Here is a 14,007-nt window from a genome sequence, read left to right on the forward strand (position 1 = left end):
TTTGGGGGGTTTTGAAGGACCTTTAATCCTGTTATAACAGCATCTACTGCACTTAAAGGCCTTTAATATATTTTCTATACTCTCTAGTATAAACTACCTACAGCTCTATAAAAAATATGATATATGATGAAACTTTAAACACAGAAAAGAACAAATGGTAATAAATTAATAGATTAATAATAACAGATTGAACTTTGAAATAAAAACGCTTGAAGATGGTTTGATAAACTTTCAAATCCTGATCCGGCCAGGAGAATCCCTGCCAGACAGAAATGCATTATGGGTTACGGCTCACTCACGGCGAGATCACCAGGGAGGGGCTGTCAAGTTGACGAGCTGAAAACAGCTGTAGGAATACACACACACACACACACACGCACGCACGCACGCACGCACACACACACACACACACACACACACACACACACACACACACACACACACACACACACACACACACCAGCTGCTGTAGCGTTTTTTTGCATCTCTAATTGAATTCATGTAAAGAACCAAATTTATTTAAATCGTTTCATTGGTTTACAGATCATAAAGTAAATAAATGAGATGACTCTAAACCATCTGGATCAATAATGTGGCAATCAATCAATTATGATCCAATAATGATCAATAATTCATGGGGACAGTAATGATGCTTCTTTTACTTCCATGAATGATTTGTATTAAATTCCTGGAGTGAACTTTAACTATTGATCATTAATATTGATCTGTAAATCGATCCCAGAAGGAGAATAAAAACCTTCTGATGACGACTTGTATCACTTCCCCTTTTGTCGCTGCGTCTTTGAACTGGGGGGGGCGTCACTCTGATTTACATGGAGGAGGAGGCAGCTGATGACCGGTCCAGACCCGGTCGTCACGGTGATGGAGAGCCGGACACGTGTCACAAGGACAGGAAGTGACCCGACGACTTGGTCACAGCAGGAGCAGATAGAGAGAGCAGGTTGAGTTGGTTTGACCTTTGACCCCTGAGAGGAAGACGATGCTGGACCTGACCTGGTCTTCATCCATTCTGGAATTTTTTTTAAAAAGCTGTTAAAAGTTTTCAAACGTAAAGAAAAATTAACAACAAAATGTGGAGAAATGGTTCCAATGAAATAAAAAGTTCCACGTTTTTATCCAGAATTTTTGTTTTTTCTCCACAAAAATTCTAAAAAATTCAGGAAAAATAGTCAGAAAGAAGAAAAATAACTTTAAAATAACTTTAAAATCAAATAAAGGGAAAGAAGAATGGAACAGCATGGTTACCCATCAGTGTGTGAGTGTGTGTGTGTGAGTGTGTGTGTGAGTGTGTGTGTGTGAGTGTGTGTGTGTGAGGCTACTTAGATCCTACTAGACCAGTCGGTCGCGGCCGTCATGGCGTTAAAGCAGGTCGACAACAGGAAGTAGTAAATCAGGTTCAGCCAACGGCAGACGAGTTGTACACCTGTTAGACTCCGCCTCCCTCCTCCTGCCCCAGCCCCCCTCCTCCTGCCCCCACACCCCTCCTCCTGCCTCCTGCTGGGAATCAAACTCACAAACCAGACGACGTTCGCTTTGATTGGACCATTAACTGGGGACATAAACGGGAGGGTGTACGTGGTTTTTTTTTTTAGGGGGGGGGTCCATCCATCTGGAGTCTACATCCAGGTCTAGAATTCGCCCCCCCCCCCCCAGTCCGGCTTTATGTGGCCCCGTATGTCTGATTGCTGGACATACTGCTTTGTGTCGAAACTTCCGAGCTGAAAAGTCACTTCCTGTTTATAAACAGGAAGTGACTTTCTGACGTGAGCCAATAAAATCTTACCGTTATGAAAGCTCTCCTCTGATTGGGTGAAATCAACAGTAAATCAAATTTCTCTTTTTCAATAATTTTCACAATCTGCTGCAAATTAAATCCTGCTGACTCACGGAAAAGCGTGAAATCTGAGCCTGCTGTGCTGTGATTGGCTGCTCCGCGACCTTTCTCCGGGGCTCTGATTGGCTGGAGGCGGTCCGGATCGGCGCTACTGTAAGCTGGTGTGTGTGTGTATCGGTGTGTGTGTGTGTGTGTGTGCGTAGGGTGTCTTCCCCGATGATACACCCTCAGTTAAAAGGCCACTTGTCTTAGATTTCACGAGCTGCTAAATTTATCGCGCTGCTTTCCCATGATGCCGAGGAGTCGGATCCGTCCCACGACGGGACTTCATCTCTGAGGCTGAGAAAAATCTCACTTCTAAGGACAAACACACACAAACACACACAAACACACACAAACAAACACAAACAAACAGCGCACGCTGACATAACAACTAGTAAACAAACACAAAAACATCAGCTTGGAATAATGTACCAATCAGAATTTAGCACATTCTAATGTTAATGTTAACATTAATGTTCGCTTTTACTGGTTTTATTATCAGATTTCATTATATTATTATTATTATGTAATAATAATAATAATAATAATAATAATAATAATAATAATAATAATAATAATAAAAAATATTACAATATAATAATATATTATTATCATTATTATCATTATTATCATTATTATCATTATTATCATTATTATCATTATTATCATTATTATTATATTATCATATTATCATATTTCAAAATAAAACAAATTATTTTCCAATTTTATTTTATTTCTATGGATTTAAGACAAACTTAAAAATAATTGAAACCTGCTCAGGAATACTTAAACCTGCTTTGAGCCTCTCTCCCAGACACACACACACACACACACACACACACACACACACACACACACACACACACACACACACACACACATTAGCCAACTGTGTGACATCCTGACCTCCTCAGCAGGACCTCAGACTGAAGCTCTGAGCAGCGACAAAACGTCTGACCTGGAACCAGAACATTTAATTATGAGAACTTTAACTTTACAAGAACATTTCCTTCATAAGACTTTTCATATTTATATATTTATTTCTTGTCAAACATGAAAACTCTACTCAAAAAAGAAGAATTTTTGCATTTTAAGTGAATAAAATGAATGAAAAACATGTGAACGATATTTAAAGTTTATGTATGTACTGTACTTTTATTTAGATTAATTTGCACCAACAGTGAGATTAGAAAGTTAACTATTGATCCAGTTAGACAGTAACTGTTAATCAATCAATACCATTAAATAAATGGTAAATTTTAATTATTTGTTCATTAAATTGGACAAATACATTTAGTGTCCTAAATGTTAAAAGTTAATATTTAGCGTTTAGGAAGCGAACGTCGATCCAGCTCCGACACAAAGACGATGAGGAGAAACATTTTCCGACGTTAGAAGAAAAATTAAAGCATGAAAATACGTGAAAATACATGAAAATACGTGAAAACATCAGAACCATCTGCCTCCAGTGTTTAATGTTCGTGTAGTTTCACACGGTTTTTATAATAAATAATTTTCTCATGGAGTTCCTGAGCTGGTTTTCTACCCCTGCTGAACTCTGCAGCTTTTTATTGCCTCCATTTGAATGCAGTTTCACCTCGGTGACCCCCCCACCCTCATCCCCACCCCCCAAATACCCCCTCTACACACACCACACCCCTCATACCATTGGTCATTTAAAGCCCAGTCCCGCCTCCACACGCTCTCCTTTATAAAGACGACGCGCGCCAGGGGAGCTGAAGTTACACCGACTGGCCCTTTAAGAACAATCCAGACCGTTACCGCGGTTTCCGCTGGTCAGCTGATTCCGACAGGAAACTTTTCTTCCTTTTTTTATATGTTTTTTTTTTTTTTTGGTTGTACATTTTTCTCACCGATCAGATTTGACCTCCTTCCTCCTGGTCACCTGCGTCTCCACCGCCGATGGATCTGTCCGACCTCGCCTTCCCGCTCTCCTCGTCCGACGACCTCTACGATGACCCCTGCTTCGGCACCAGCGACATGAACTTCTTTGACGACCTGGACGCCCGTCTGGTGCTCAAACCGGACGACCTCCTTCATCTCCATCGCCACGTCCCGGTGGCGGCGGCGGCGGAGGAGGAGGAGGAGGAGGAAGAGGAGGAGGAGGCGGAGCCTGAGCACGTCAGGGCCCCGGGAGGGCCCCACCAAGGGGGACGCTGCCTGCTCTGGGCCTGCAAAGCATGCAAGAGGAAGACAACCCACGCCGACAGGAGGAAGGCGGCGACCATGCGGGAAAGGCGGCGGCTGAGTAAAGTCAACGACGCCTTCGAGACGCTGAAGCGCTGCACGGCGTCCAATCCCAGCCAGCGACTGCCCAAAGTGGAAATCCTCCGAAACGCCATCAGTTACATCGAGTCCCTGCAGGCGCTGCTGAGGTCGGGCCAGGAGGACGGCTTCTACCCACAGCTGGGGCGCTACGGCGGCAGCGGCGACTCGGACGCCTCCAGCCCCCACTCCCACTGCTCCGACGGCGCGGTGAGTCCCGCGACAGCTGAAGGGTTCAGGCGCCGCCCGGAATGCGTTTGGGATTCGTATTTTTAGCTACGGGTCGTCAATCGAAATGTGGGATAAAGTTGAATTTAACAGAGGATTTCAGGGCTTTGATGTCTGACGTTACGTAACAGGAGAGAGATCTTCAATGTCTAAACGGCAGAATTAGAAAATAATCACATCGATTTATTTTACTTTACATCTGTGTTGCTTGAAAGTTTTACGCAATTACGCAGTTAATTATTTATAATTACATAGCGGCATGCTTCAACACGCCCGATTGATTGACGTCTGGCTTTAATGTCTTGATCCGGTTCCAGGCGGATTGCAGCTGTTCCACCGGAGAAGACGGCAACGGATTCTTCAGCAGCCGACCAAGAGACGGTCAGTTCCTCGTGCTAAAGGCGTCTTTATTTTAGTTTAACTTCTAGTCGACAACTTCTTATAGTCGACTAGAACTTATTGGCAACTTCTAGTCGAAGTCATTTCCGGTTGTATCGTCTAAAACAGTGATCGCAACCGTTTTTGCGCCACAGACTGGTTGGACTTTAAACAATATTTTCACCCACTTTTGGATCAATTCAACAAAATAAAACAATAGTGACCGGTACCTCATGAGGTACCGGCGCATCCACCTGTCAGTGTCTTTGGGTTTGACCTGTTAAATCTACTTCCTGTCTCCCCGACAGATTCCGTCCACCACCGGTCGCTCGTTTCCAGCCTGGACTGCTTGTCCAGCATTGTAGAGCGGATCAGCACAGCCGTGGCGCCCCCAGGAGACAGCGTGGTCCCCCGGGGCCCCGGATCCCCTCAGAGCAGCACTGCAGGGTCCAGTCCGTCTGGGCCCGGCGGCGCCGACGAGTCGCTCCGTTCCTGACGGGGTCGAGGGGGTTTTTATTCCACCAGGAGACAAACTGAAACCTGCTGAAGCAGAAACAACGTCGGATTCTCTGAATTCTACCGAACTGAGGACCATTTTGTACGTCTGTAAATAAGAGCTGTTTACTTGTGGGATGCAAACACACACACACACACACACACACACACACACACACACGATACTGGGATTGGGTCAAATGTTTCTACATATTATTTAAGAGTGAATACCATTTAATAAAACAATTTTTATAAGCCGACTGCCTTAAATTTGACCCTGATGTGCATGAGAATGTTTCCTGGCTCACGTTTCATTCATCACTTCATGAATTCACTTTTTAAACCAAATCGAAAAAAATCCAACAAAAAACATGCAAACAAAACGACGTGAGAGAAAACCACAACGTCTCACTCAGAGTCTCAACATATGTTCACTTCTGAACTTATAAACGGAAAATGAAACAGGCTCTAAATGATATAATAAATACTATAATAAAAATATTCATAATATCTAAAAAGAATAATTATAGTATTGATGTTCAATTTTCTGAATTTTAATCCACCAACGTTTTTGAAGTTGCTGCCATGTGACTGGCCGATCAGACATTTGCATTAAGGAGCAGTTGGACAGGTGTGTCTAATAAAGCGGCCAATGAGTGTAAATCAATTAGATCGATCGGCTGAAAACAAACAGACAAGATTTTTTTTAAATAATTCTGTCATTTTATTCTCTGAATTCCTTTTTTTTTTTTTTTTAACAAACACTGTCAGTTAAAAATCTCTTTATTGGAGCTGAATCCCTCCGGGCGGTGAGACGATCTGCGGGACTCATCGGGGTCCTGAGCGCCGCCGTGGCCGAGGCGACGTGCCTCCAGCCCGGCGCCGGCCGTTGCTCCGAGCCGCTCACTTCCTGCGGCGGCGCGTGGCGGCTCCTTTCTTGCTGCTGCAAAACGCAAAAAGCAAAAACGGAGTCAGATCTCCTCAAAGTGCCTCAATAACAGATTCATATTCATTATTATAGACATTTACTTATTTACTGTAGCCTCCGACATCACCGACAAACAAAAACCGGATGGATTTAAACCGATTAAGGCTAACTTGTCGCCCCCTAGTGGCGATAATAACGCAAACCTGAAAACCACTACAAACATTTTTATTTTATAAACAAAATGACATGAATGAATTCATCTAAAGGCATTAAGTTTGATTTTTGGAGAACATAAAATGACTTTCACTATCATCGCTGTTCTTGAGGTATTCATGGGTATCTTTAGATGTCATTTTTAGTCTGCATTGACCAGAGGCCTGTACCATAAAGCTGGATTACGTTTTAACGAGATAACTTCAGGCTTAACCCAGGCTTTTCGGTACCATAAAGGTGGCTGACTTTCTATCAGGCTACGTTGTAACCTATGTAACCTATGCTGAACACCTAACCTGCTCCGGAGTAGGATAAGTTCAGGATAAGAGCTCAGCAGGTATTTCTCTTCAACCCAAATGAGGTACACACATATTTACACAGTATTCTAAAGGGTGTTATTTACTTTGTTGTTGTTTACTTACTGCTTCTGCAGCTCATCGATGCGGTTCCTAAGAGAGATCACCTGCAAGACAGAAACAGAGGTCTCACCTGGTTGCATCCTCTGTTTAAAATTAATATTGTTACCAATTATTGATCAAGGCATGATCAAGGCTGAAATATCGTGAAATTCATTTTTCAAAATATTGCATATTTTGTGTTTCTCCCAGTGGGAAAAAAATCTGGGTTCTAATGATAAAGTCCTTATAAATATAAATAATAATGAAAACATTACAATACACTTTACATGTATGGATAGGTCTGAAGTAGTTGAAAAGATCTAATGCACCAAAATAAAAAAAATATTTATGTATTACAGTTTTATTACACTTTTATGAGACGTCATGTTTGTGACACATGTAAACATTGTGTGTGTAAATTTTAAAAATTTCCTTGTACTAAAATCCAATGATGCATGTAAATTAATATTATTATCAATTATTGGCATGGTCAAGGTTGTAATATCTTTATCAGAAGTATTTAACGTTGAACCTCATTTTTGGACATATTGCGTATTTTGTGTTTTTCCCATTGGGAAAAAAAATACAGGTTCTAATGATGAAGTCCATGTAAACACAAATAATAATGAAAAAATTATAACACACTTTATATCTATGGATATGTCTGATGTAGTTGAAAAGATCTGATGCATTGGAAAGAAAAAAGTATGTGTTACAGTTTTGTTTTGACGTCAAGTTTGTGACACATGGAAACGTTGTGTACCCATTTTAAGGAGTCCCTGAGAGTTAAACGTCAAGTTGACGTTGACGGTTCCATATTAAATAATACTCATATTGATCATTTCATAGCAGTGGGTTTTTGTACGGCATCTCCACTTAAGAAGCTGCAGCATCATCTCCTCGCTGACCTCATATGTTTGCCTCTTCAGCTTCTCGCGGTGGTCGTATTTCACCGCCTCAAGGTTGTGCAGCCACTCCCACAGCTCCTTCGCCTTTTCCCTGACAAACCAACACAGGGACATTCAATGGACAAAAATCTCCACCTTGGCGTCCACTGTTCGGTCATTTGTTCTACTTCGTGACTTCATGAGGAGCCCGTTTCCTACCTCAGATTGTCCTCGTTGAAGTTGTCGATGTTCAGGGGTTTGCATCTCTCAGCCATGATCTTCTTCTTCTTTTCTCTTTCGGTCTGCTTCTTACCCCGTCTCTGCTCAGCCTGCAAACATCCAAACCCGGTTACAAGTCGGTGTTGAGAAACACGTTCGCCAGCTCTCAAACATTGACTCTGAAACTACCGTACCCTCTGCAGGATGCCGCTGTAGCCCGATCCCATGTTGGTCAGCGCGATCTTCTTCTTGGCTTCATCCTCAGCCTTCCTGTGGGCGTCGGCGTCCTCCTTTCTCTGACGCTCAGCCTGCAACGATAATTTGAAACGATCACGACACGATGTGGACACCTAGTCAAATGTACAGAGTCAGCATTGACGATCCTAAACTGATCATCCGTTCTGGACAAAGTGATTGGAAACTGATCTCCTGTCGCTAACAGAAGCAGAGGAACTGGTTGCTAAGACAACGGCCGGTTACCTCTCTCCTGGCCTGCCTCTCTTTATCCTTTTCGGCACGAATCCTCTGCTGTTCGGCCCGTTCAGCGCGACGCTTTTCCTGCAAGTCAAAGAAAACGCAACCGACATGTAGCGTTGGCGCTTTCAGATATGTCCACGTATCTGGAACTGCAGTAACACTCGTGTAACGTGTTCAGTCCATCAGGCACAATCTCACAATCCTCTCTTTGAGACCAATGAGCTCCTCCTCCTCCTTCTTCCTGCACTCGAAGTGAGCGTCGATCAGCGACTGCAGCTCGACCAGGTCTTTGTTTTGACGTTTCTTCTGGATGTCCTGTGAGAGGAAGACAAAAGATTTCTGGTTTCAAACTCACGCCGACAGATTAAACACAGCTTCAAGAAAGGTTGGAGATGAAGAGCGCAGCAGAATTCATTCTTTTTGTGGTTAAAGTTATTCAAACAAATCAAGCTCAAAAGGTTTACTTGGATTTCTTTGCTTAAGACCTTGCCTGGAGGAAGCAATCCATCCATTTCATTTGAGTGATGCCCACAGGACTACCTAGTGGATATATACTATAGGCCTCCCCAAGACCTTGAAACACAAGTAGACTACAGAACTGTGGGATTCCACACTGACGTCCATCATTAATGGGTAAAACCCCCAAATGTAACTTAAAAAAGAACTTTTATTCAGTTTAGACCTGGCTTGTTTCAAAACAAGTCTCTGGAACCTTTTGATTTTCTCCTATTGCCTCATTTTGTTGGGGGTTGGCTTATGTTGGGGACTTCCTGTCATTTTTCCCGACTTTCCAGGTGTCCCTGTGCCAGGAGATGAAATTACGAGAATCTATCAAAGTTCAACTTACATCAAAGTCCACTTTCTCGCCATCAGGTATCTTTGGCGCAGCTGGTCTGTGGAAGGAAGTCACGTTCACGTTAGACGAACTGAAAGTTGGCGAGACGTCAAGTACGACTGAATAAAGTCGCTCACTTGTACTTCGGCTTCTCTTCTGGTTGTTCAACAGGAAAGCAGCAGCAGGAAGAGAAGAGAGAGATCTGTTAGAAACAGAAACACGACTGACGGCTAACAACTACTGGTTAATCAGAGGGGCAGGGTTGAGGGTGGGGTGTTTGGGAGGGGGGGGCTTTTTGTTGATAGAAGTTTGCTTCTGAGGGCTGCAAGTTGTTTCACGTCTTCAAATCACTTGAGTGAGTCCCAATGTAGCAACACTTTCCATGATCAGTGGGCCACTTCCTGTTTGTTAGCCTCTCCGCTAGGTGCTAGGTGCACAGTAGCCCCTTTTACACAGCCCGTTAAAGGCGGGAGTGGGTGTGGGTTTAAATCGTCTTGTCCTGCACGTAAAGGCTCATTTATATACCATTTACCTACGTTAAATAGATCGTCCCTTTTCTACAATCACGTATGTCGACATTGGTGCGTCCACTAGAGGGAGAGCAAACATGGTAACGGTTGGAGAAGGTTGTGATGATACGTCAAGGTAACGGTCGAGCGTTGCTTTCACGGTGGCTACGCTAACCCAACTAGTCCTGCTGGCATTGCTAAATTTCGTCGTTCCTCTCTCTTAAAACACGCAACATTACGTACAATAGGCAGGAACCACTGATTGGTCTCTGTGTAAAAAGGGCTAACATGATGTCTCTATTTGTTATTTGTTGTGCATTAGTTTGTAAATCAAACCAATAAGGGAACTTGGACTAACTGGGATCAGAACACATAAAACATTAAAATTAAAAGTTTCTGGACTTCATTGCACACTTATCACTGTTAATTAAGGTAAAAACACAGGTAGGATTTTAAGAGGAACAGTTTGCGATTAGCGTTTTACTTTCCAGGGGACCCTCACACTAAAAAAAGAAAGACAAACAACATGGGAGGAAAACACAAGCAAAGCAACAACAGCGATTCAGCAGGAAATACAAACTACCATCTTGATCCCCCTCGTCTATCGGCAGGATATTCATGCAAAAAAGAGAAAAAGCAAAGATGAGCCTTGGAACGGAGACTCAGCATTTTTTCTTCACATTGTTCCTCCTTGCCGATCAGCGACACAAACAGACGCACAATTTGAACCGAGTCCAGAAGGACACATTTAACAGGTCCAATGAGAAGAAAAGAGAAGAAGTCAAATGGACATACCTTCCTCTTCATAGGCCTCTGCATGCAGCAAGCGTCCAAAGCAAGAGCAGAACAGAGATCATTAGTTTGACCGGGCAGCTGGCGACTCATCTAGGATGCAGAGCTCATGAAGCACATTAACCAGAATGAAGGGTTCCAGTTCTCACAAAAAGAATCAATGCAGCCACTGCAGGAGGCTCCAGTTTTTCATTTTACAGAAAGTGTCTCAGATTTTCCTCAGTTTGCTTCCTGACTAATGGTCTCCATGGTGACTGATAAACCAGTAGGACTCTGTCTTTGGTATCAATTTTGCTAGATGAAACAATCATTATTATTATTATTTTACTTCTTGACTTTACTGCTTTTATTGTTATGACTCTTTTATTATTGTATAATTTCCTTTGGGGATCAATAACATATCAATCAATCAATCAATCAATCAATCAATCAATCAATCAATCAATCAATCTATCTATCTATCTATCTATCTATCTATCTATCTATCTATCTATCTATCTATCTATCTATCTATCTATCTATCTATCTATCTATCTGTCTGTCTATCTATCTATCTATCTACCTATCTATCTATCTATCTATCACCTCCACCAGGGAGGATGTACTCTGAGTGTTGGTTAAACAGTTCCCCAACAAACCAACCAATCAACCAACCAACCAATCAACAAATCATCCAACCAACTAACGAAACAACCACCAGACACAGGTGAAAACATGACATCCATGATGGAGATAATTAAGATTTAAGTGTTTTCTATTATTTGATGAATCATATATTTCATATCAACGATATGATTAAAATGAAATAATAAAACACATATTTTAATTGTTCTATTTGTCTCATCCATGTTCTGCTCTTGCTTAATGCGACCGATTTGCCTGAGACGGTCAAGCGTCCGGCGGTTCGGCCTGGTTCTCCTGCAGTGGCTCCATTTGTGAACCTCCTTGTAAAGATCATAAAGACCTTCAACAAACTTTGATAGAGAACGAATGATTTGCATCACAACACAACAATGTAGAGGCTTTAAAGCGTGGACTGAAGGGAGACAGAGAAACGCTTTTACATGACTGAAATATCCCGTCGCTTCTGCTGCAGCCAAAATGCAAAAACTGGTAATGATCGAAAGACAACATGGAGATGGATCGGAGGCGGCGGCCGGGACGGGATCATTGTGTCATGTAAAGGCGGTATATTTTCTCTTCCCCCTTTCAACATTTATAGGCAGCTCGTATTCGAAGCACATATAAAATAAATACAGCTGGACGCCGTTTGTGACAGCATGTGACTGATGGTGATATGATGTCATAACTGTGGATGGTTTGTAAAGCCAAGAACAAAGTTCGCTGCGGTCCCTCTTTAGGCTGCTTTCACACCTGAGATTCTGAGATTCAAACTGATATTGAACTTTTTGGTGAAATGAATTCGCTCTCAATGCTATTGAGAGCATTCGACTTGATTATCTTGGTATTATTTTCCTAAGCAAGAGTTGTACCGCAAGTACAAAGGTTGGAAACTCCAACCAATTAGGTAAGTAGTGTACCCATAATTTCAAAATAGTCAATTCAAGTGTGGCAGGTGGAGTTATTGATGTTGCAGCAACCTCCAGTTGCCTAATTGAGATTATCCATCCACGTTGCCTCGTTTCTGCACGGTGAAACCCTCTTACCTTGACCCCAGGAAAGATTCATTCGTGCAATTCTGGATCTGCTCAAACGCAAAGGTCTGAAAGTTTGGACCGAACGGCTCAGATGTGAAAGCGTCCTAGGGGCTCGTAGAGACACTTTGGAGATCCCAAAGACACCAAAATGCACTTTAGTGCTCTTTAGCTGAACAAGACTGAAGTGCGACACACAGGCCTTGTCATGCCATCCAGAAAAGGTTTTCTGGGATCCTCACTATGGCTTAAAATGTTTGTTAAGGAGTAACTGTCTCGTAACCAGCGGTCAAGAGTTCAATAGAACGTATTCTTTGGAATAAAAGATTGAGATGAAGGTCATGGATCTGTTTCAGGTCCCATGAAGACTTATTGGCTTCCTTCAAGACAAATCCCAGTGGTGAGTACGACTGGACCTGGGATACACCTGTGTCTCAAGTCAGCGTTGCTTTACATCCTTATATCGACCCTGTAATGTTAAGCTAACTTGGGTAGAGTTAGATCATCCTGTTTGGTTCAGTTGGTTTCAGTTCTTCACAAAGATGAACTAAGAAACTGAACTTAAATCTTTTGAGGGAATAAAACAGAAAACCCATTGTCCACAGAAGGAACTTCAAAATACTCTGTTACCTGGAAAGGTGTTGGGTTCAAAATGGTACACCATTAAATTACAAATCCTGACTGACACATATTCTTAACTTCCTGTTGTGGGCAGTGATGAAGAGGAGGTCATTCCAGGGTAACGGGCTAAAGCGACGTTAGAGGTAAGGGGAACTGCAAAATATCAAACCTGACAAGACAATGGACTCTTGAGTCTTGAGACTTAACAGCAAACACACCACTGGAGACATTGGGAATATATTGCCACACGCTGGCAGGACAAAGTACTGCAACACCGTCTTTATTCTGATTGGAGTTTTTGCTCTTGGCTGAATTTTAAATCTATATATTAAAAGACTTCATTTTCATTAATTTTGTGTTTGTTCCGTTCATGACATCCTAAGAAAAGTCATCTGAACACTTTGTGAACTTCATTTCTCTGTAAGTCTATTTGAGTTAATACTGCAGGAGTCTCGAGTTCCTCTGTTTGTTTTGTGATTCAAAATCATTTTAAGACGAAAATATGAAAATCGCTTCTCTTTTGAAGTAAGAAACAGTTTTTGTTGACTGAATTAAAAAGGCAGCGTGTGTTTTTGTCATAGTCTCCAATTTAAACGCGTCTAACACTAAAACGGTCATCACATATACTTTCAATGGTAGTTACGAGCAAAAACTGAAACCACGCCTCTTTGTTTTTGAGACTTGAGACTTGTCTTGTCAGGCTGGATTGGAGTTGCAGCCTGCTGATGCTAGCGAACAGTCCACTGAACGTCCTGCGGGAGAAGGGGCGATGGACCGCCAGGGGCACGTACCTTCCTCGTCACGAACCACCCGCTGGACCACCTCCTGCGGCTCTGGTTCTGGCTCTGGCTCAGGTTCTGGTTCGGGCTCTACCTCTGGCTCTGCTTCTACCTGAGCCTCCGCCTCAGGAGCTACTTCTACTTCTACTAGCTCCTCCTCCTGGGCTACGGGTACGCAGCATGCACCGAACCGCCAGGAAGAGGGAAGGTGTCGGAGAAGGCCGTTAATGAAGACCACAGACATGACAGAGCCATTAGAAAAAGAAAGTGAGAGATTACTTTAGCAACAGAGTGGATGGATGGGTGAGCGATGGACAGAGCTGCTGGAAAGAGAGAAACACATGATGATGAGAGGAAGTCAGTTGACCTTTCACACAGAAGCCATATTGAACTGTCGAAGTGGGATTGTG

The 14,007-nt window shown here is 42.7% G+C and overlaps 2 protein-coding genes and 1 long non-coding RNA gene across 5 annotated transcripts; 1 reads left to right on the plus strand and 2 right to left on the minus strand.

Annotated features, from left to right (window-relative positions):
- Positions 1 to 598: 598 nt before the first annotated feature.
- On the minus strand, positions 599 to 3,851 carry LOC137592450 (uncharacterized). The gene is made up of 3 exons (XR_011035024.1): positions 3,772 to 3,851; positions 2,804 to 2,855; positions 599 to 1,030 (listed from the first exon to the last, which is right to left on the minus strand). It is a non-coding gene; the product is annotated as an uncharacterized lncRNA (long non-coding RNA).
- On the plus strand, positions 3,706 to 5,536 carry LOC137592401 (myoblast determination protein 1 homolog). The gene is made up of 3 exons (XM_068310556.1): positions 3,706 to 4,393; positions 4,729 to 4,792; positions 5,098 to 5,536. The coding sequence occupies exons 1-3, from the start codon at positions 3,821 to 3,823 to the stop codon at positions 5,283 to 5,285; spliced, it is 825 nt and encodes a 274-aa protein (XP_068166657.1). The 5' UTR covers positions 3,706 to 3,820; the 3' UTR covers positions 5,286 to 5,536.
- A 462-nt stretch (positions 5,537 to 5,998) lies between these two features.
- On the minus strand, positions 5,999 to 13,870 carry LOC137592382 (troponin T, fast skeletal muscle isoforms-like). Of its 3 annotated transcripts, XM_068310528.1 has the most exons (12): positions 13,610 to 13,870; positions 10,546 to 10,563; positions 10,334 to 10,351; positions 9,379 to 9,397; positions 9,254 to 9,299; positions 8,605 to 8,721; positions 8,410 to 8,487; positions 8,124 to 8,237; positions 7,930 to 8,039; positions 7,732 to 7,822; positions 6,848 to 6,888; positions 5,999 to 6,227 (listed from the first exon to the last, which is right to left on the minus strand). In XM_068310528.1, exons 1-12 carry the CDS (start codon positions 13,839 to 13,841, stop codon positions 6,188 to 6,190), a joined length of 924 nt encoding a protein of 307 aa, XP_068166629.1. In that variant the 5' UTR covers positions 13,842 to 13,870; the 3' UTR covers positions 5,999 to 6,187. The 3 variants fall into 3 exon arrangements, with proteins under 3 accessions (XP_068166629.1, XP_068166637.1, XP_068166644.1); XM_068310536.1 differs by lacking the exon at positions 10,334 to 10,351; XM_068310543.1 differs by lacking the exons at positions 10,334 to 10,351; positions 10,546 to 10,563.
- Between the last annotated feature and the right edge of the window lie 137 nt (positions 13,871 to 14,007).

This window comes from Antennarius striatus, chromosome 1 (assembly GCF_040054535.1).
Source record: "Antennarius striatus isolate MH-2024 chromosome 1, ASM4005453v1, whole genome shotgun sequence".
Classification (NCBI taxonomy): domain Eukaryota; kingdom Metazoa; phylum Chordata; class Actinopteri; order Lophiiformes; family Antennariidae; genus Antennarius; species Antennarius striatus.